General features: G+C 43.0%; 1 protein-coding gene across 1 annotated transcript in view; it reads left to right on the forward strand.

The window, feature by feature from the left end:
• cubn (cubilin (intrinsic factor-cobalamin receptor)) overlaps window positions 1-21,279 on the forward strand; it is a 61,061-nt gene extending 39,782 nt beyond the window's left edge. Inside the window, exons 44-67 of the mRNA XM_056434757.1 lie at window positions 1,524-1,698; window positions 2,068-2,246; window positions 2,895-3,104; window positions 4,041-4,181; window positions 4,686-4,870; window positions 5,877-6,048; window positions 6,241-6,444; window positions 7,235-7,384; window positions 7,495-7,616; window positions 8,970-9,195; window positions 9,798-9,985; window positions 10,450-10,606; window positions 11,102-11,251; window positions 11,351-11,536; window positions 11,652-11,781; window positions 12,481-12,698; window positions 13,708-13,907; window positions 14,148-14,310; window positions 15,511-15,719; window positions 16,722-16,866; window positions 17,065-17,246; window positions 17,424-17,589; window positions 18,714-18,949; window positions 20,983-21,279. Of these exons, the coding sequence (XP_056290732.1) occupies window positions 1,524-1,698; window positions 2,068-2,246; window positions 2,895-3,104; window positions 4,041-4,181; window positions 4,686-4,870; window positions 5,877-6,048; window positions 6,241-6,444; window positions 7,235-7,384; window positions 7,495-7,616; window positions 8,970-9,195; window positions 9,798-9,985; window positions 10,450-10,606; window positions 11,102-11,251; window positions 11,351-11,536; window positions 11,652-11,781; window positions 12,481-12,698; window positions 13,708-13,907; window positions 14,148-14,310; window positions 15,511-15,719; window positions 16,722-16,866; window positions 17,065-17,246; window positions 17,424-17,589; window positions 18,714-18,949; window positions 20,983-21,090 (4,202 nt within the window). The 3' untranslated portion in view covers window positions 21,091-21,279. The remainder of the gene's footprint in view (window positions 1-1,523; window positions 1,699-2,067; window positions 2,247-2,894; window positions 3,105-4,040; window positions 4,182-4,685; window positions 4,871-5,876; window positions 6,049-6,240; window positions 6,445-7,234; window positions 7,385-7,494; window positions 7,617-8,969; window positions 9,196-9,797; window positions 9,986-10,449; window positions 10,607-11,101; window positions 11,252-11,350; window positions 11,537-11,651; window positions 11,782-12,480; window positions 12,699-13,707; window positions 13,908-14,147; window positions 14,311-15,510; window positions 15,720-16,721; window positions 16,867-17,064; window positions 17,247-17,423; window positions 17,590-18,713; window positions 18,950-20,982) is intronic.
• Window positions 21,280-21,762: the final 483 nt, after the last annotated feature.

Here is a 21,762-nt window from a genome sequence, read left to right on the forward strand (position 1 = left end):
CGTACAGCATTTAAAAAAGTCTGCATCGCTAACCTCCGTCACTTCAGGCCTCCTTGTAAAGCTACTCCCCCCAAATTACCATTATGAACATAAAGACTACTTAGTTTTTTTTGTTTTTGTTTTGTTGATTGTTTTATGTATATGTAGGTATGTGTATTTATGTGTGTATATATGTTTATATGGGTGTGTGAATTTGTATGCATGTGTATATGTTTATATGTATATATATATATATAGGTATATGTATATGGTTCTCTAAAATAAGTATTTTCATGAAAGTATAGGTTAGGGCACTTATAAGCTTGATAGCTTCAGCCTTGACCCTTTCGGTCAGCCACTTTCTTCTTTTGTTGAAATTTTGATTTTTGTATATTATTGCTGATCGAAATAAACTAAACTAAACTAAACTAAACTAAATACTAGGTTCTAAATACCTAAATACTGAGGACTCAGCTGGGACTCACCCATCAGCCTGCTGGACCATTTACATACATACCTACCTACCTACCTACCTACCTACCTATCTACCTATCTACCTACCTACCTATCTACCTACCTATCTACCTACCTACCTATCTACCTACCTATCTACCTGCACTGCCTATCTGCCCATCTACTGCACCTGTCTACCTGTCTGCATCTGCCTGCCCATGTCTACTGCTACCTATCTACCCACCTGCCTGCCTGTCTGCCTGTCTGCCTGCCTGCCTGCCTATCTACCCACCCTGTCTACCCACCCTGCCTGCCCATCTGCCCACCCATGCACTGCCTGTCTACCCACCCACCCACTGCCTCACCCATCCACCTGCCCATCTACCTGCCTACCCACCCATCTACCTGCCTGCCTGCCTGCCTGCCATGCCTGTCTGCCTCACCCACCCATCTACCTGCCATCTACCCATTCACCTGTCTGCCACACCCATCTACCCACCCATCTGCCTGCCATCTACCCATGCCTGCCTGCCACCCATTCTGCCTGCCTGCACCATCTACTGCCTGCTACCTGCCTGCATCTGCCCACTGCCACCCATCTGCCTGCCTGCCTGCCCACCCATCTGCCTGCCTGTCTGCCCATCCACCCATCTGCCTGCCTACTGCCACCCACCCACCCTGCCTGCCTACCTGCCATCTACCTACATGCACCCACCTGTACCCATCTGCCTACCCATCTACCCACCCACCTGCCTACCTACCTATCTACCTACCTACCTACTTATCTACCTACCTACCTACCTACCTACCTACCTCTCTACCTACCTACCTACCTACCTAACCTACATACCAATCTACCTATCTACCTATCTACCTATAGACATTAATGACTGGATGGACTTGTTACCGTACTGCGCCAGCCAGAGATTTTTTTTAAATTATCAGAGCATTTTATTTATTTAATTATGAGTTGTAAAGTGAATTCCAACAAACCTCATGAAAATGTTTGAGCTTGTATTAATATATCTGCTTCTCAAGGATCAAAGGACACAGAGGTCCCACATGCTGTTATTCTGCCTCTCTCTCTGCAGCGTGTGGAGGCTTCATTGAGCTGAATGATGGTGACACTCCGGGGTACATCACTTCACCCAACTACCCCCAGAGCTACCCCCAGAACATCGACTGTATCTGGGTCGTCAGCGCGCCCAACGGGGAAGCGGTCCAGATCGACTTTGAGGAGGATATTTACATTGAGCCCACAGCCAGGTACACATGATGGGGTTATGTTCGGTTATCTTTCCATTGATTTCACACCTTGAGTGCAGTGTGTTCGCGTGGACGCCGGCTGGAGACCCACCTGCCTCTCCTATTTGCTATTCATTATTATCAATTAAGTTGTTCTCCTGAATCTCTTTAATTAAATTATCACAATTTCGAGTTAAGTTCAAGTCCTTAAATACAATCTTGACACCTCTGATGCTAGACTTGATGTTTAGGAGACCTAAAATATCTCCGATATAGTCAAAGGACCCTTGACCTCTTTCAATAGTGGAATCTTTTGCGATGAAATTGAGATTTCTTTCTTATTCTCCTGACTTTGGGGCTCATGCCCTGACATCCATGTTGTTTTTCCAGCTGTGTGTACGACTACCTGGAGCTGCGTGACGGCTCCACGACCAACAGTGACTTAATTTCCCGCCTTTGTGGAAACAACCGACCATCCACCCAACATTCAGCCGGCTCCTCCATGCTGCTCCGGTTTCGTACCGACTCCAGTGTCACACACAAAGGCTTCAAGGCAAAGTACTCCATAGGTAGAAAACCCAGGGCTTGGTGTTCGGATATGAATACAATTCTAATTCTGACGTAATTGGCACAGACCTAACAAAGTTTAAGCCATTCAATGTTCATTTCAGACTCTTTTTGTTGTGTTTGAGGACACTTTTAAAATCCTACATGACATTAACCCTCCTGCTACCTTCAAATGTACTAACATCTTTTACCCTTTTTGACCCCAGCAATTAAAACCTCCAGAAAATGATTAGAATTAATATTGTTTCCCAAGTTTAAGTGTCAGGTGCTTTATGTTTGTTTGTTGACGACCTAAATAGCCCTTTAAATAAATAAAAAAGTTGATATTTCTTATATGTTTTACACAGTGAAAAACAGCCTGGGGTCAAATTGACCCCACAAAGTTGTGTTCAGGACATTGAAAACATATCATCATGTGAATGTTATGTTTTCCCAATAAATGAGGAAAAGTCATGAAATATGAAGCAAAAGAAATTATGTCAATCATATTTTTAGAGACATTAAACATTGAATGGGGTCAAATTGACCCCAACGGTAATAGGAGGGTTAACAGGTTTTTAGAAACTAGTGGTCATTGAGACGCCAAAAAAATCACTTAGTCATACCTGAAGTTGTGCCTGACGCATTTGTATATCTCCAATCCCTCGCAGCAACATGTGGAGGCACTTACATCGGTCAGAGGGGGGTAATCCAAAGCCCTGGCTTCCCCCTATCCAGCTACCCGAGCAGCTCAAGTTGTGAATGGTACCTGGAGGGGCCCACGGGCCACTACCTCACCCTCAGCTACGGGAACTTCAGCCTGCAGAGCTCCGTCGGGTGCACCGCCGACTACGTGGAGATCAAAGAGTACAACGCCTCAGGTGAGAACACGCGGGGACCGGATCGGCTACTCTTTACGTTGGCAGTGTATATCAGCAATTTAAATAAAATAAAAAAATCGCCAAGAAATGCATCACAATGACCTGGAAGTCTGACATCTGGCTCACATTTAGGTATTTATTCCCACTTTCCAGGATAAAGTCTTTATGAGAATGACATGAAAGCAACTGAACCCCACCCGATTTGTGAGGTTTCTGCTCGTAATGACCCAAACTAAAAAAGGGTGTAGTTCTGCAACCGCAAAGCTATTTGAATAATGTTGGTGTTATAATAAAGGCAACACGTGAGCTTTTGGTAAGATGTTTAAATATTAGTATATATTTTACTGGTTAAGAGTAAATAAAGATGTACAACATCAATATATTTGCTCATGTTATAGACAGTTTAAAACATAAAGTATAAAAAATGCACCCAATTGGGTGCCTTGGGGCTTAAGTGGTTGGAGGAAAGAAATGACTAGAGGCAAAAGCCATATTACTTCAAATAATATTAATAATAACTTTATTTTTATAGCACCTTTAAAAACAAAGTTTACAAAGTGCTCTACAGAGAGTCAAGGCAAAACAAATACAATAGTAAGAAACAAATATAACATAAAAAAATAAAATATATATATATATTAAAATGTATATATATATATATAAATATATATAAATTAAAATAAAAAATTAAAAACAGACAAACTAAATTAGGGGAACCACATTCCTGCATAAAAGGACGAGATCACTTAAAAGCTGTTCTATAAAAATGGGTTTTAAGAAGTGATTTAAAAGAAGACACTGATTCTGCGAGCCTCATCCTCTGGTAGGTCGTTCCAAAGTCGAGGGCTTTAACGGCAAAAGCACGGTCAACACTGACAACTCAATACGCCCTAGTTATGGACCCTTCATCGCTGACTTGTGTTGTCCCGTGTGTAGGGCGCGTGTTGGGCCGACACTGCGGCGCTAACCTTCCAGCTTCCATGGACACGTCTGACAGTTTTGCCTACGTCCGGTTTGTGAGTGACGGCAGTGGGAACGCCGCCGGCTTCAGTCTGACGTTTGAAGCCAGCGTTGAAGGTATGATCATTGAAAAGAAGATTATGAGGAGAGGATTGCTGGTTGCACAAACTCCACACGGCGCTCACCGTTTAGCTAACGGCGGTTTCATTAGCTTCTGGAACTCGATTCAATCTCTCACTGACTAGATGAGAGTAGAACACTTTATGAACTCATTTGCCACCGAGCACTAATAAAGACAACAATAGAGAACATAACAAAGAAAAGAAAGACATTTACACTTGTATTGATCCCCGTGATCCCTCCAGTCACGCCTTCTGTGAATGTGTGAATGATGACATCTAGTGTGAATCACTTTGAGGGGTCAGAAAACAAGATATAGCTGCTATATAAATGTCTGTTCACCATTTAGATAATTTACTATCATCATTTGTGGACATTTGATCAACAATAGATTTCCATATTTGCTCACGGTGACAAATAAATGTATATCAATTCATAAAATGTTATTTTTTCATGTTGAAAGTCTCTCTTTTTTGAACTTTTCTTGTCCTCCAATGGCAGCCTGTGGAGGAGAGCTGAACGCCCCCTCAGGAACCATCTCCTCCCCCAATTACCCCAACTTGTACCCGCACAGCCGGGTGTGTCGCTGGGAGCTGGCGGTGGCATCGGGCCGCCGGGTCACGCTCACCATCAACGACCTGCGGCTGGAGGACTCTGGTACTTCCTGTGTGTTCGACTACGTTGACGTAAGTCCGGTCGGTCGACTCGAACACAAAGACGACTTTGAGAACACAGGTTGGTACAAAAGGACAAGAAACAAAGGAAAGGAAGCAGAAAGAGAACAAAACTGAGGACAAGAGACGGGAAATCCAACGAGGAATAAGACGGACACATGCAGAAGCGTAGAGCAAACAAAGGTAGACGACAGGAAAACATACTGACCTCTTCATATACACAAGGTGACACACAGGTCAGGGGTCCAACAGGCAGGAAGAAGACACAGACAGGAAGTTCAACCAAACCCAGATCTCAAGGGGAAGAGAACTTCCAAATAAAACAAGACTCCCAAGACCGAATTTATATTCTGGTGTTTAACCTCGACGTAGGTGATCACCAAAGGTGTGAGGAGTCATTGGTAAAATGTTTTCATGCTTTTCACTCCACATTAATTCCATTTCCCTCAAATGTGGTTTAATGTTGTCAGAAACAAATTAAATGGACAAATCATTTCAAAACACAAACAATTAAAATGGTCAGATACAAATCAATGTTTTTTTATCATTAAGATGAGCCGGTCCAATAAAGTGTTACGGCACAACTTAGGATTTAATTAATTACCTGGCAGTGCTTCGAGGTAGGAATAAATGTTATAGATCTAAAGTGGTGAGATTACTGTTTTTATTTATTTATTAACAAAATAAAAGGCCTAATTTCCAAAATCACTGGCCTGATAAACTACTCGGGTATTAAATAAGTTACTTTAATCACAATTACAAATGTGCCTCAGAGGGTTTTACAATCTGTACACAAACAAGCGTCCTGACCTTTGACCTCACATCGGATCAGGAACAACTCCCTAGTGTACCTTGTGGGCTTATAGCCAGAGGACAGAACTCAACGCTTGGCAGGTAACATTGGAGAAACGATGGACATATATATATTTATATATATATACACCTTGATTTACATCATTACTTCAGCCTTGCTACAGACACAGAACCCCGGGTCTCTGATAGCTCCTGTGTTCTGTAGGTACTGAACGGGTTGGTGGTCGACGCCCCTCGCCTGCAGAGGTTCTGTGGTTCGGTACCGGCCGGCACACAGGTGCGCTCCTCCGGCAACACCATGACCGTCCTGTTCCGCACGGACGCTTCCGTGTCCAACGGCGGCTTCCTGGCCTCCTACTCCTCCGAGGAGCCCGCAGGTTAGATACCCCCATCGCTTCCTCCTCAGGGCGTGTGCTGTAAACGGGTTATTGCGGGATATCATTGGCAAAAATGTCAAGAAATGTGCCATATACCTTTCTGATAAGACGGTTTCACGTTCTCTCGTGTGACGTTGAGGATCTTTTGAGGTGTTTGTGCTTCTATCTTGTGTCTGTGCTCCGTTTCGTTAGAGTGTGGTGGAATCCTGGACGACCCGGCGGGGGGGAACTTCACTTCTCCCGGGTACCTGCTGTCCAACTACAGCAACAACCTGAACTGTGAGTGGCTCATCCAGAACCCGCAGCACGTCAACTCTTCTATCGTGGTGCTGATCGAAGACCTGCACCTGGAGCACCACCAGACCTGCGACTCGGACTACCTCCAGCTCCGCCTGGGTGAGTCATCCGGGGTTTCAGAGTCACGGACGAAGCGGGAGTCATACTGGAGTGTCTGCGATGGTAGCCATGGTTTTCAGATACCATATTTGAAAGTTGAGTTCCTCACTCTCCACTCTCTTGGATCACTAAAGTCTGAATAACTAAGCTGGTGATACATGGGACAGGCTGAGAGAAGATGGATTTTTTCCCCCCGTATCCTATTTATTTTTAAGCGTTAACCGTCTGGAGGCGATGGACACAATCACAAAAAAGACCTGAGACCCCTGAGGGTTTCAATATCTTGAGGTCTTTAGTTTTTTCCCCGCTCAACTCGACCTTGCAAAGCAGCCCGATGTTGTTTTTTTGTTAGCACTGAGTCGTGGTTAAACAATTCAACAATTAAATTACAATTGACTTGCTGTGGATATTGGCCACATATTTGTGGATGAACTGAATATGGTATTTTTGTAGTCCTTGTGTGGGATGCAGCTGATTTTTCTTTACAAACCAATATTCTTACAACGTTACATGTTTTTGGAAGAAGGAAAGTAATGTTTCCATCCGACTTGTTGGAAGTCGTGAATCCAGTTGTAATTATTTGGAAGTCAAGAGGTTGCATAACAAAAAGCTTTGACTCCTTTTGCCGTCTTGCTCTCCTTTTGACTTTGTGAGTACACTCTGGTATGATTTAAGTTAAATATTAGGATTCTCTCTGCACATATTAGTGATAGAGGGCTGGGACTGACGCAAGAAAAGAAAATACATGGATGTCCTTTTGTTAAACCTTTCACCCCCCCACCCCCTTCAGGTGACTCGGATGGGGAGCTGCTGGCCAAGTTCTGTGGGCAGACCACCCCCAACATTCCCATTGTCGTCTTTACACCTGAGCTGTGGGTCCATTTCAGAACGGACTCCTCCCAGGGAGACCTGGGCTTCAAGGCCAAGTACTTGTTCTCTGGTAAGACATATATGGGGTATACTTATATAGTTTATACTTATAGATCTGGCATATAGAATGTGTCTACTGTAACCAGCAACGCCCTTATAAGGAACATCCTCCCTTTACAGAGTGTGGAGGCTGGCAGACAGGTGAAGGGGGGATGATATCCAGTCCTAACTACCCCAACGTATACCCCGGACCCAGCCGCTGTGCTTGGCTGCTCGAGGCTCCAATGGGCCACACTATTACAGTAAGTCTGCCTCGTGGCCCGGTGCATTGACTGGACTCAAACTAATGGAATGGACCATTGACTGGACTCAAACTAATGGAATGTACCATTGACTGGACTCAAACTAATGGAATGGACCATTGACTGGACTCAAACTAATGGAATGGACCATTGACTGGACACAAACTAATGGAATGGACCATTGACTGGACTCAAACTAATGGAATGGACCATTCACTGGACTCAAACTAATGGAATGGACCATTGACTGGACACAAACTAATGGAATGGACCATTGACTGGACTCAAACTAATGGAATGTACCATTGACTGGACTCAAACTAATGGAATGGACCATTGACTGGACTCAAACTAATGGAATGGACCATTGACTGGACACAAACTAATGGAATGGACCATTGACTGGACTCAAACTAATGGAATGGACCATTCACTGGACTCAAACTAATGGAATGGACCATTGACTGGACACAAACTAATGGAATGGACCATTGACTGGACTCAAACTAATGGAATGGACCATTCACTGGACTCAAAAAAATGGAATGGACCATTGACTGGACTCAAACTAATGGAATGGACCATTGACTGGACTCAAACTAATGGAATGGACCATTGACTGGACTCAACCAAATGAAATAGACCATTGACTGGACTCAACCAAATGAAATAGACCATTGACTGGACTCAAACTAATGGAATGGACCATTGACTGGACTCAAACTAATGGAATGGACCATTGACTGGACTCAACCAAATGAAATAGACCATTGACTGGACTCAACCAAATGAAATAGACCATTGACTGGACTCAAACTAATGGAATGGACCATTGACTGGACTCAAATAAATGGAATATATTAGCAGTGACGTACTGTCACCATGATGCTGTCACTTCTGTTTTTTAAATCTCATTTAGATGCTCGTACACTGAGCTTATTATGTAATGGCTTGATAATGCACACAACTTGCCATTGGCCCTCAGAACCTTTCATTCCAGCCTAAAATGGCCTCTGGGTGTGGGGGGTGTACGGTGTGAGTTGTCCTGTACAGTGACGGACAAACTTTTGGTTTATGGGAGTTTCCACTTTGCTTCCTGATACTTTTGACTTCAAGAATCAAGGTTTGTTATTTGCCATTTGTGCCTCGACCAACAGTCCAGATACATTGGAAACGTAGTGCAGGGCTCTGTGAGTCAACAGTTTAGAAATAACACTATAATAAGAAAGAAAAAAATATATAAAATATAAAGAAAAGTCTCTACAGAAGGTGGTGATATAAGTTCCTCGTTACGCCTTCAGCTCGTTGGCTCTGTTTAACTCCAGGGAACCTGAATGCCTCTTCTTACCGCAGCTCACCTTCAGCTACTTCAACCTGGAGCCCCACGCTCAATGTAACTGGGACTCTGTCACCATCTTCAATGGAGGATCCCCTGGAGCCCCTGTGATTGGCCAGTACTGTGGGACCACCTCCCCGGGAGCCATCCAATCAGGATCAAACAAGATGGCTGTCGTATTCCTGGCTGACCACAGCGTGTCCAGAGGAGGCTTCATGGCCTCCTGGTCTTCTGACTCCTCAGGTGGGTCACACTCACCCCGTCAACGTAGTAGTTGTGATATAAATACAGACAATGAAGAATAAAACATCGTATTTTACACCATTTTTAGGAATGTTACCGCATTGGGTACTTTTGTTAAGATAAGATAATATATGTATTTATTTCTTGACATATAAACAATACCATAACATACAATAGCAGGGCCGGACATATTACATTTAAATATTTAAATAATAATAATAAAGGAAAGGAAAATTTACAAATGTTACACAGTGTATCTAAAATATGATTCGAAAGCGCTGCAAGGTTTATAAATAAAATAAATAAAATACAATACTTCTTGGACTGTCTCCAATGATGAGTGAACCTGAAGGGGCAGCTCACCTTTATGTGTTAGAGAGGGGTGCAAGTTCACCTCCTGGGCTCTACCGCCGAGGTCTTTGAGCAAGGCACTGAACCCCTAAGTTCTGACATTCCTCAATAATGAATGCATATTCATTCTTAGGAATGAAACCAGCACCCTGGTGAAAGGAAACTCATTTCCTCTACTGGTACCAGTGTTCTCAATATTGTGTTGGTATTATCTGTATAATTCATACTCCCCGTTTCGTCCCTCTGACCAGGCTGCGGAGGGGTGATCCACGCCGAGACGGGAACCATCAAGTCTCCGAACTATCCCCAGAATTTCCCGGCCAATGTGGAGTGTTCCTGGCAGATCATCGCTCACCAGGGGAACCACCTGGAGATGAGCTTCAGCACCGACTTCCAGATACCCGACGGCGCCGGCACCTGCCAGAGCAACTACGTCAAGGTGCCTTCACTGAACCACGGAAAACACACGTTCAAAGGATGCCTTAGTTCATGACAGAGGAAGTAAAGTTTATTCGACTGTGGCTGGAATGAAGCCAACATCAGCTGAAGGTTCTCTTCAGAGCATTAATATAGCGTCACACCGATATAATCTTAGCATTGTTGCCTGTTTCGTAACAGCGGTTCTTTTCATGCTCTTTATTTTGAAGAGTTGACAAATTAAATTGTGATTTTTGGTATCATCTGTATTTTGTGGTGTGTATATATATATATGTGTATTACAATCTTAATGGATTTAAGTTCATCCACAGTCAGTAGTTTTTAATAGGATTAAGCGTCGCCCGCTCTGGCCCCCAGGAATGCAGACACAGTTCCTAAATACCACTTTCAGAGATGTCCAGTATGTATCTTTAAGACAATGCTCCATTGGACCACCCTTCTGAACCAGGATGCATTTCCCTGCAGGTGTGGTCGGGTCAGACCCAGAACACGGAGGCTCTGCTGTCCACGGGCTGCGGCTCGGTGGCTCCGAGCCGCGTCATCGCCCCAAATAACATCATCACCAGCAGGTTCCAGAGCACCGGGGCCCCTGGAAGAGGTTTCTCAGCCTTCTTCAGCACCAGTAAGAACCCGGCAGCCCAAAAGAAACTAACTTTATTCACAGTTTTTATACATATCTAACAAGATACTGTCACATTCCTCTGCCCCCCCCCCCCCCCCCCCCCCACCAAGAACCAAAGGATGAGCTCACTCAGGGTTCTTTCGCCTTCATTCATCCAGGGGAGAGACACAATCACCTGATCCCCCGCAGCCAATCAGGCCTCTTCCCGGCACCTGTTCCCTAAGCCACGCCCCCACTCCCCTCCGCAGCTGAGCCTAACCACGCCCCAGCCACCACAATATAAAACCTGTGTTTGTTCTTCGGTCACATGGGAGAACATAAAACATGTTCCCTTTTGTCAAGAAAATCCAGTTTCACAAAATCTGGGATTTATTTGCATTTTCGGTGCAGCAATAAATATTTTGTTTTTATTCTAGCGTTCATAGACTAGCAGTTTTAGCTTAGCGTGGACTTGTCGTAGTAAAGGTACGAGGTCCGATGTCTTCTGTTCGTCAGGGTGCGGAGCAAACTTCACGGCCCCCGCCGGTCGAGTGGTTTCTCCCAACTATCCCGCCGACTACGCCGACAACTCCAACTGCAACTACACCATCGACGCCGGAGCGCAGACGGTGGTGCTCCTCACTTTCCAGGTCTTCCATGTCGAAGGCAAGTGAAGCATCAGTAACCACACAGACATAAAAAAAACAACCTGCAGATGTGTCAGAATCTTTTGAAAATGAAGATGTGATCATGTCTGTTGTGTAGCCCACTCCTCCTGTCTGTACGACGGGCTGAAGATCTACAGCCTGGCTACCGGGGGCCCCGCTATCGCCACCCTGTGCGGCAGCAACGTCCCGGGGCCGTTCTCCAGCTTCGGCCCCATGCTGCTCAACTTCTACTCGGACTCTGTGATCCCCGACATGGGCTTCATGGCCGAATACAGAGCCATCCGTAAGTAATGAAGAGGAGGAATACGTCCTTCAAACTCAAGAGCAGATAAACAACATCAAGAGGAGAATGTAAGGACCTACTGTGTGTGTGTGTGTGTGTGTGTGTGTGTGTACAGCATGCGGCGGTTACTTCAACAGCACGATGGGTACAGTGAGCAGTCCAGCGCTCTCCGTGACCGACTACCACCACAACATCAACTGTACCTACCACATCGTGGTCGGAGCCAACCGAGTGATGGACCTCAAGTAAGACGACGTTGGAGAGTGAACATTAAAATGTATTTCAGAAATAACTCGTCAATTAGGAAAAAAGGGGAGATTTCTACATTTTTTTCACGCAGTCATTTCTTTCAGTTCGATGAAATATTGCTTTTTAAGCCATGATTATGTTTTTAAAATGGTTGCTGCTGTTATGTGTTGCCGATTCTTTCACTCTAGTTACATAAGTGGCACTAATAAAACCATTAGCTATGTAAATATGGTTAATTAGAGGAAGAGAGTGGGCTGCAATGTGTTATTCATATCTTTTGCAGTTCTTGTCATGAAAGCATTACAATATATAATTGGATGCAATCATATTGTCACTTGAGAAAAAAACAAAGTGGAGGCCGCCACAAAATCCTGTCAAATGTTTTTGGGTTAAAATGTTTGAATGTAACCGTTCTGACAAAATCTTTGCGAATATTCGGCAACTTTGGCGAATCAGACTAATTTTTCGCTCTCAAATTTGCGTCATTTGTAACCATTCGCGTCCGTGCAATGACGTAAACATTTTTTTTAATACTCTAATTCGCAACACTTTTGTTGTGAACGCAGCATCAGTGTTGGAGCCCTGTGGGCTGTATTTCTTCCTTCAGGATGTTGGTGCAAAATATCTTCAAAACTCTCGACAACAAGCTGGAAAGGAAGTCCAGCCCTTTATGTTCTCTCTTTCTCTCTCCGAAGGTTCAACACCTTCCACCTGGAGGCCTCTTCCTCCTGCCGCTACGACTACGTGGCCGTGTATGACGGACAGGACACCTTGGCGCCCTTATTGGGCAAATTCTGCGGTTCGGTGCTCCCACCGAATATACGCTCCACTACCAACCAGCTGTTCATTGAATTCAGGACGGATGCCGCGGAGAGCGGTATAGGCTGGAGGGCTGTTTACAGCGAGACGTTGGGTAGGTCACAATCACCACATGTTGCCTCAACCGGATCTGATGTGGTTTGGATTGAAATGTAGAAATGTCCTGTAACGGGAAATAGACGTAGCCAAACACACCGTCAGGTAAGAAAGACTCCAGACATTTATTATTGAGAGAGAGAGAGAGAGAGAGAGAGAGAGAGAGAGAGAGAGAGAGAGAGAGAGCATTGACCTGTGTGGGTTAGAGAGAGATTACTGAACTGTGTGATGGACTTTATAGGCTTTATAGAAACAAAGGAAAAATCAAGATAATTCAATATAGATGTCAGGCTAATACTTCCATTGTGGTCCCTTTGGGAGAACTAACTTTTGAAATGGAAAAAAATGCAACTGAATTTATGTGGGCACAGAGGTCTTCTATAAAATGTCCTGAATAACAAACTAAAATCCCTAAGAAAGTACTGCTGCAGAAAATCTAAGATGGCCACCATTAATCTATAATGTCTCATATCTCCACAAGAGATGTTTGAATTATTTGAAAATGCTATTATATGATTTTTGCACATAAGGAATCATTTAGAATAGGTAACGACTTGATTGGATGCAACGGTCATGGAAGAAAATCCAATATGGCCACCAAAAGTTGTTTTATGTCAGCTTCATGGAAATGAATGCAACTAAATACATGAATAAAAATGATCAAATAGTGTCATTGAACTATACACAGTCCAATCAGGAGAGACTTGTTAAGAGTTTAACAATAATGTATTACGATTGTATAACATTTGAATAGTGCAGAGTCTTTGGCGATTGGACTCCATCCTGAATGAAGCAAAGGTTGTCAAAGTATTGTGTTTAAGGGGAGTTGTCCTTCGGTATTGAGGATGTAAAGCTATGTTGTATATTTCCATATCCATATATGAAATGACCAAAGGCTTCCTGTCTGCATTCTTGTGGTATTGTGGATCTGAACATCCCAGACACGATGGTTTTTCTTTGCTGTAACCCATGATGGGTTTGAAGGCTCAGTGCTTGTCCGTCTGCAGGTCCTGCTCAGGGCTGCGGTGGCTACCTGTCCATGCCCATGGGCATGTTCGGTTCTCCAGACGCCAACCTGGACGGGCTCTACGAGCCCCGGCTGGACTGCCTGTGGACGATCGAGATGCCGGTCAACAAGGCCGTCAACCTGACCTTCAACTCCTTCGACCTCGAGGGCTCCTCCACTTGTCGCTACGACTACGTTAAAGTAAACAACCCCTGCCAATGAAATATCAAAGGCAGATTTGATTACTGAAGATGCTGCATCACACTTTTATTTGTGTGTTGCTAGTGTCGACTTGATAATAACTGAAGATCATTTAGTTGGACTACAGTTGTAGATTTGCTTCTCTATGGATGCAATTCTGCAAAAGTGTTTCCACTTTTTTGGTCTGTAATTATATTGTGTTTTTTCTCCCTGTTAACGTCCTTTGTGTATTTCCATAAGGTGTATGATGGTGACAACGTGAACTTCCCTCTGGTTGCGACGTTTTGTGGAAGCCTCATCCCGGCTCATTTCGTATCGAGTGGAAACTTCCTGACGGTTCACTTGGTCACGGATAGCTCGGTCAATAAACGAGGCTTCAATGCTACCTACAGTTCGGTGACACGTAAGACACTTTCTACTCTCTCCGTACTACTCTGCATTCTATATTATATGATGTATTATATATAAAACCAATACAAACTCCATAAGGATTGTGTTATCTGCAGCTGCCTGCAGTCGTAGTTTATAGGTTAATCTGACGGTACCATGATGCCAAAGCTGCTTTGGAAAGGTCTATTTCATGGAGACTTCATGTATTTCCTATAGTTATTATCTGAGTGGTTTGTCTTTGCCAAGAACTACACTACAGCTTAACTTCATACAAATTATAGAGATTATATTAAAACTAGGGCCAAAAGACACCAGTTGATGGTGAGAACTATATACTCTGTACACTTTACACATACTATATAAACAAGCCAGATACAAATGGACATCAGAGAGCTTTACAGATTGTAACAATAGAAACTAGACAATGAGTTGCTCGCTTCAAGCTGAAACCCCATTCAAGTGAATGGGCCAATTTCTGGCTGTTTTTCGAGGTAACGTCTCTGGTAAAACTCTTATAAATTAATTAGCAGACGATGCCTGATCAGGCCACACGTTGTGATGCATTTTTACGCATGTGTTGGCAAGGAAATACGGGCCAAGCTTTTGTACAGAAGAGGGAGAATATGAAGAATACTAAGTCTGTAGGAGTATAGTCAGTGTGGCTTTACAGCACAGGTGTCAAACGCATGGACCGCGGGCCGAATGCGGCCCACCACGTCATTTTAGGCGGCCCCCAACGGCTTGAACGACATATGATCACCTTCACATCCTGTGCTTTTATTTAGAAGGTTTAAAATTAAATGGATTTGTGTTATAATATTAGAGAAATGTTCATGTGTACAATATTTCTACTCATGAATAAACAATAATCAGATGCAAAGAGAGTGATCTAACAATATGTTCGGAAGTAGTTTATACACCGCTTCAGTTACACCGGCCCTTTAAGAGGCGGCCATGATGCCGATGTGGCTCACGGTGAAAATAAGTTTGACGAAGTGCGTGAACCAGAATCAGAAGTATCTATTGCCAGTTATGTTGAACATACAGGGAATTTGACTCGGTGAAAGGTGCATAACATTTAAGATAGACAAACAAATAAACATGTATTTAATGATACACGGTAAATAACAAACAGACACAATCCAATAGTGAGTCTGTCTGATAGTTTTTGTCATACATGTTCCTGCTATACTTTTCATTTGCCTTCCCTCAGTGCTCTGCGGTGGGACTCTGAACGCCACCAGCGCCATCCAGACCCTGGTTTCGCCTTCCTTCCCCAATGCGTATCCTCCCTACACCGCCTGCCGATGGGTCCTGGATGCTCCGGCACAGGAATCCATCAAGATCTCCGTCCAGAACTTTGTCCTTCAGCCAAGCCAGAGCTGCTCCACGAACTACCTGGAGATGAAGGACTGGCCTCTGGTGAGTGTTACGGATGTATGGGTCCTAGAACGTGGGTAACACACCTAGAAGAAATAGTAGCATACGAGTCCGCTTGGAAGTGAGACTCAAACAATCTTATAGTTCTGATTGAAGGATCACCGAACGACAGTCAAAGGGTCGGCGGTCCGATCTCCTGCTCTGTAGTCGATGTGTCTTCAGGCCATGGCGATGTCTCGGAGGGTTGTGTCTTCATCTTTTCCCTTTATGATCGCAGTGATGCGTGTCCGGAACCATGGAACCATGGAACCATGGAACCATTGAACCATTGAACCATGGAACAATTGAACCATGGAACCATGGAACCATGGAGCCATTGAACCATGGAACCATTGAACCATGGAACCATGGAACCATGGAACCATGGAGCCATGGAACCATTGAACCATGGAACCATGGAGCCATGGAACCATGGAGCCATTGAACCATTGAACCATGGAACCATGGAGCCATTGAACCATTGAACCATTGAACCATGGAACCATGGAACCATGGAACCATGGAACCATGGAACCATGGAGACATGGAACCATTGAACCATGGAACCATTGAACCATGGAACCATGGAACCATGGAGCCATGGAGGCATGGCACATTCTGGGTTCAGTGTGCGAATATATGGACACCAGGTTGTGAACTGAGTCCACATGGTAGAGTCTGGTTGTAGTTCCAACCAGTAGACTTTGTTTGATGGAACGGGCTCGAAAGAAGTCAGTCGTGACATCATTCGGGCCTTGACCCCCGAACGTGACCCACAATCCAATGGGGCAACAGTCGATTACAGCTCCCAATTTGCACAACAGATCTCTTCCATGTAGGTTGCTCAGGGCTCTGGGGGAGTACAACAATGGGGCTATTGTTGTCTTGAGGTCCACAACCAGTTGTTGATCGCACTTTAATCCCTGTAGAGATATTAGAATTGAGAATAGAAATGTTATAATCTTGTAATATTTATTCTGAATGAGGTGACTCTTGTGTTTCCAGGGAGACTATGGGCAGTCGCATAAGTTCTGTGCATCAGATGCCCATCCTCCAGACTTCTACAGCTACAGCAGAACAATCCTCGTGTATTTCAAATCTGACACCTTCATGTCAGGAAATGGCCTGAGTTTCAATTTCCAGATCGCAAGTAGGTACCTCTAGTAAACCTTTGGCAAGTAGATGCAGTTCTACTTAGTTACCTCAAACACCTTAGGCCTTTAAATGTATTTCTATCATTGACATGTGTAAATTTGGTTTAAATAAAGAGGAAGTCCCAATAAAAAGTGCACAATAGGTTGAACATGATGGGTAATGAGGGAGCTGACTGGCCGATGGTGATTTCCAGGCTGTAGCCGAACCTATGAACAGGAACATGGCTACCTGAAGAGTCCCGGCTGGCCTGACATCTACCCCCACAACATGGACTGCACCTTCATCTTGAAGGCCCCACAGAACAACTCCATCTCCTTCTTCTTTAACAGTTTTGATATCGAGAGCCACAGCCACTGTGAATTTGACTACTTGGAGGTAAAACGACTTCAAATATACGGAGAGATTTCCCTATAGTATCAATCAGAGGATCTGCGGTTCGATTCTCGGTTCAATCCCCGCCCTAGTCGATGCGTCCTATCTATGGTGTATCAATGTAAGTCGTCAGCTCAATGAAATGTGATGTAAAGCCCATCCCTCTGTTGTGTTTCTCAGATACGTAACGGCAGTACGGCGGACTCGCCGCTGATTGGTCGGTTCTGCGGCAGCACCTTGCCCAACCCCGTCTTCCCTCAAACCAACCTGCTCTACTTACGCTTCAAGAGTGACTATGCCATGACCCGCGACGGCTTTGAGGCCACGTGGACGTCCTCCCTTCAAGGTCAGACCGGAACTTTCTGTACACGGGATTTAAAACCAGGTTCACTGAAACATGGAGAGCTCACGGGTTTCCACTCCAACTAAAGTCTGATGCTGCGTTCGCACCATGAGCGTCGCGAGTAGAATCCATGGAAAGTCAACGTACAGGCGCGAATGGTTCGCGACTGACGTGAATTTTCGGCGGGCGGCGCAAATGACGCAAATTCAGCGAAGCGAAAAATTTGCGTCATTGGCCTCAAGTTTAAATATTAAAACTTTGCTGAAAAATTCTCTAACGTTTTTGGTGTGAACGCAGCATAAAACAGTTGCTGTCACTAATTTATGTTCGAAAATTCTTAATTACGTGAATTGACGTGAATTTTCACCGCGAATGACACGAATTGAGCAAAGTGAAAAATTCACGTCATTCGCCTCAAGTTAAAATATTTAAACTTTTCTGAAAAATTCATAAGCATAAAACAGCTGCTGTCACTAATTTATGACAAATCTTAATTCCCAGATTTATAATGCATCGGAAAAAAACCAACAACACGTAGAAACATTAACAGGGCAGGATACAACACACTATAGCCCCTCTCACTCAATAAATACCTTTATTCATATCGCACCTTTCAAAAGCAATATTACAAAGTGCTTTACATTTAAAATATGATCAAAGGTGTTAAGACCTATAAACCAAGCAAGATACAATCATTCAAATAGATAACAGTATACCAGCAGGTAAGAAAAAGCCATTAGAAAGAAGTGGGAACATGCAAGAGTTTGCTTTTTTTATTTATATTTCATATAAATGGTAAAATGTGAGGCAGCCAAAGCCCAAATGTCCAGACAGGACAGAAAGTCCCTTGAATGAGCCTCGCTCCCAACAAACTGGATACCCACATGTATCACGCAATACCAGAGTCTCTGTCATTAGACTTTGTCTACTTGCAATCACCAGTGTTGTTTCCAACTCCTCACCAAACACCATCTTTCTCTTTACTCACATGTGTAGTCCTAAAGTCCAAGATGAGAACATCGTGGTAACACCAGCATTTTTTGGCCATCCATGTTGGCCACTGCTGATTGGTCAACGTCACCGTCATCTCCATGTTGATGGCATCTTTTTGTTTCATCTGTGACTAGGTTGCGGTGGGACTCTAAGCGGAGACCGCGGCTCATTCACGAGTCCCAACTACCCGGGCACCTACCCCAACGGTACCCACTGTGAATGGGCCATCGTGGCACCCAGAGGTCGCGTGGTGACCGTCACCTTCGCCCAGATCAGTATTGACGACCCTGGAGATTGCCAGAACAACTTCTTGAAGTTGTATGATGGCCCAGACGCCACCTCACAGCCTGCTGGACCGTACTGCGGAGTGGTATGTAACCTGAGAAAGAAGCCGCTACTAGCCCAGTTATGCAGATTTAAGCTCAATATGCACAGGACCAGTAATACCTGTGAACCTCACGTAATCCGTCATATTTATAGAGGTCATCTGGGAATTTAATCCTGGGTGAATCTGCCACGTCTATAATTTGTCCAGTAAAAATTCTGCCAAATACAGATCATTTAAGTTCTGTGCAAAGAAAGCAGTCACGACCATCCCAGTTATGCAATTGTGAACCCAATATACACAGGACCAGTATTACCTGTGCTTCCCTGTGTATTTCTCAGCCGTTTACAATATATATATATATATATACAGGACTGTCTCAGAAAATTAGAATATTGTGATAAAGTTCTTTATTTTCTGTAATGCAATTAAAAAAACAAAAATGTCATGCATTCTGGATTCATTACAAATCAACTGAAATATTGCAAGCCTTTTATTCTTTTAATATTGCTGATTATGGCTTACAGTTTAAGAAAACTCTAAAATCCTATCTCATAAAATTTTAATATTTCCTCAGACCAAGTAAAAAAAAAGATTTATAACAGCTGAGTGTTTGTCAAGGCTCAGGAAACCCTTGCAGGTGTTTCGAGTTAATTAGACAATTCAAGTGATTTGTTTAATACCCTACTAGTATACTTTTTCATGATATTCTAATATTTAGAGATAGGATATTTGAGTTTTCTTAAGCTGTAAGCCATAATCAGCAATATTAAAAGAATAAAAGGCTTGCAATATTTCAGTTGATTTGTAATGAATCCAGAATGCATGACATTTTTGTTTTTTTAATTGCATTACAGAAAATAAAGAACTTCATCACAATATTCTAATTTTCTGAGACAGTCCTGTATATATACACTACCGTTCAAAAGTTTGGGGTCACCCAGACAATTTTGTGTCTTCCATGAAAACTCACACTTTTATTTATCAAATTAATTGAACATTTCATAGAACATATAGTCAAGACATTGACAAGGTTAGAAATAATGATTAATATTTGAAGTATTAATTTTGTTCTTCAAACTTCAAGCTCAAAGATGTCGGGGTAAAAATGTGTTTTCGAAGTTCTCTCTCTCCTGGAATGTGTTAAACAGTTGTCTCTCCCAAATGTTCATGGGGGGGGGGGGGGGGGGAATCTAATCCTGTGTGGGGTCATGTGAAAAGGTCACAAACCGATGACTTGCGGTGATGACCAACCGAAAAGGTCACAAACCGATGACTTGAGGGGGAACAGATGGACTTGGAATGTGGATTGTCTCTGAGATGTATAAAGGTTGCAGTCTTGCACTGAGAAGGCAGCAGTTATCTCTGACGGTCTTGAGAGAAGGCTCAGGGATTCTGCTCCATTCAGCTGAATGTTTTCATGACTTGTTGTTATTTAGTGCTTGGTTGATGACTTGTAAACTTGTTACAATAATAAAGTGTTATAGGTCAACCATGCTTAAACTACTTTTGATTTCTCACAAGGTAAAGGAACACTTATTTCCACCACAAAAGGAAGGCCAGTTGTATAGCTTATATCACCAGCATAACTGTTTTCAGCTGTGCTAGCATAATTGCACGGGTTTTCTAATCAGACATTAGTCTTCTAAGGCGATTAGCAAACACAATGTACCATTAGAACACTGGAGTGATCGTTGATGGAAATGGGCCTCTATACACCTCTGGAGATATTTCATTAGAAACCAGACGTTTCCACCTAGAATAGTCATTTACCACATTAACAATGTATAGTGTGTATTTTTGATTAATGTTATCTTTATTGAAAAAACAGCGCTTTTCTTTGAAAAATAAAGACATTTCTAAGTGACCCCAAACTTTTGAACGGTAGTATATATATATATATATAAATATAAAAAAATAATATTTAAAAAAAAGAAATATATTATATATGTATAAAAAAAGAAATATATATATGTATATATATTTTTTATATATATATATATATATTTGATAATTTAATTAGTTTGAATATACTGCTTGAGGATGATATTTATCTTTGCTGTGTTTTGTGTGTTCAGGAAACCAACATCGCTCCGTTCACCGCCTCCTCCCATCACGTCTACATTGTTTTCCGAGGCCTGTACGCCAGCCTTCCTTCAGGGTTCAGACTCACCTGGAGCAGCTAAAAGACCTTAAAGACTCACACATGCAGACCGTTGCTAAATAATTTCCTAATCACATTTTAAAACTGCTCTTCATTTATTTTTTTAATGAAAGAAATCTGATAGAATATTTACATGATTTGTTATTTGTCATTTGAGATGTTCAGTTTAGTTGTATTGCATTTTAAACCACTAACCTGCTGATATGTTGGAATCCACTGTAAACCCTGATATATATATTAAATTAAATTAAATTAAATTGTTCCCCCTGTTTTTTGTTTTGACAAGTAAAGAGATTTTTGCTTTACCACACCTCGACTCCACCCTGCTTCCTCTGCACCTGAGCTGTTGCCCCACCACACCCCGGGTGTGACAATAACTACCAATACAACCATGAAACTATCACATTTGATGTTATGATGTATTAGTAATATAATAACCACTATTAGCGTTTTACTGTTACCATATTCAATTCAGTTTAATTTGTATAGACCAAAATCCCAAATCCCAAATTATCTCCAGAGGGCTTTACAATCTGGACACATACAACATCCCTGACCTTTGACCTCCCTTCGGATGAGGATTGGCATTTCAGGTACCACACTAAGTTGGTTTAAATCTTATTTATCAGATCAATCTCAATTTAAACATGTAAACGATGAAGCCTCGATGACCACCAACGTTAGTCAAGGAGTT

Source organism: Pseudoliparis swirei, chromosome 16 (assembly GCF_029220125.1).
Source record: "Pseudoliparis swirei isolate HS2019 ecotype Mariana Trench chromosome 16, NWPU_hadal_v1, whole genome shotgun sequence".
Lineage (NCBI taxonomy): Eukaryota > Metazoa > Chordata > Actinopteri > Perciformes > Liparidae > Pseudoliparis > Pseudoliparis swirei.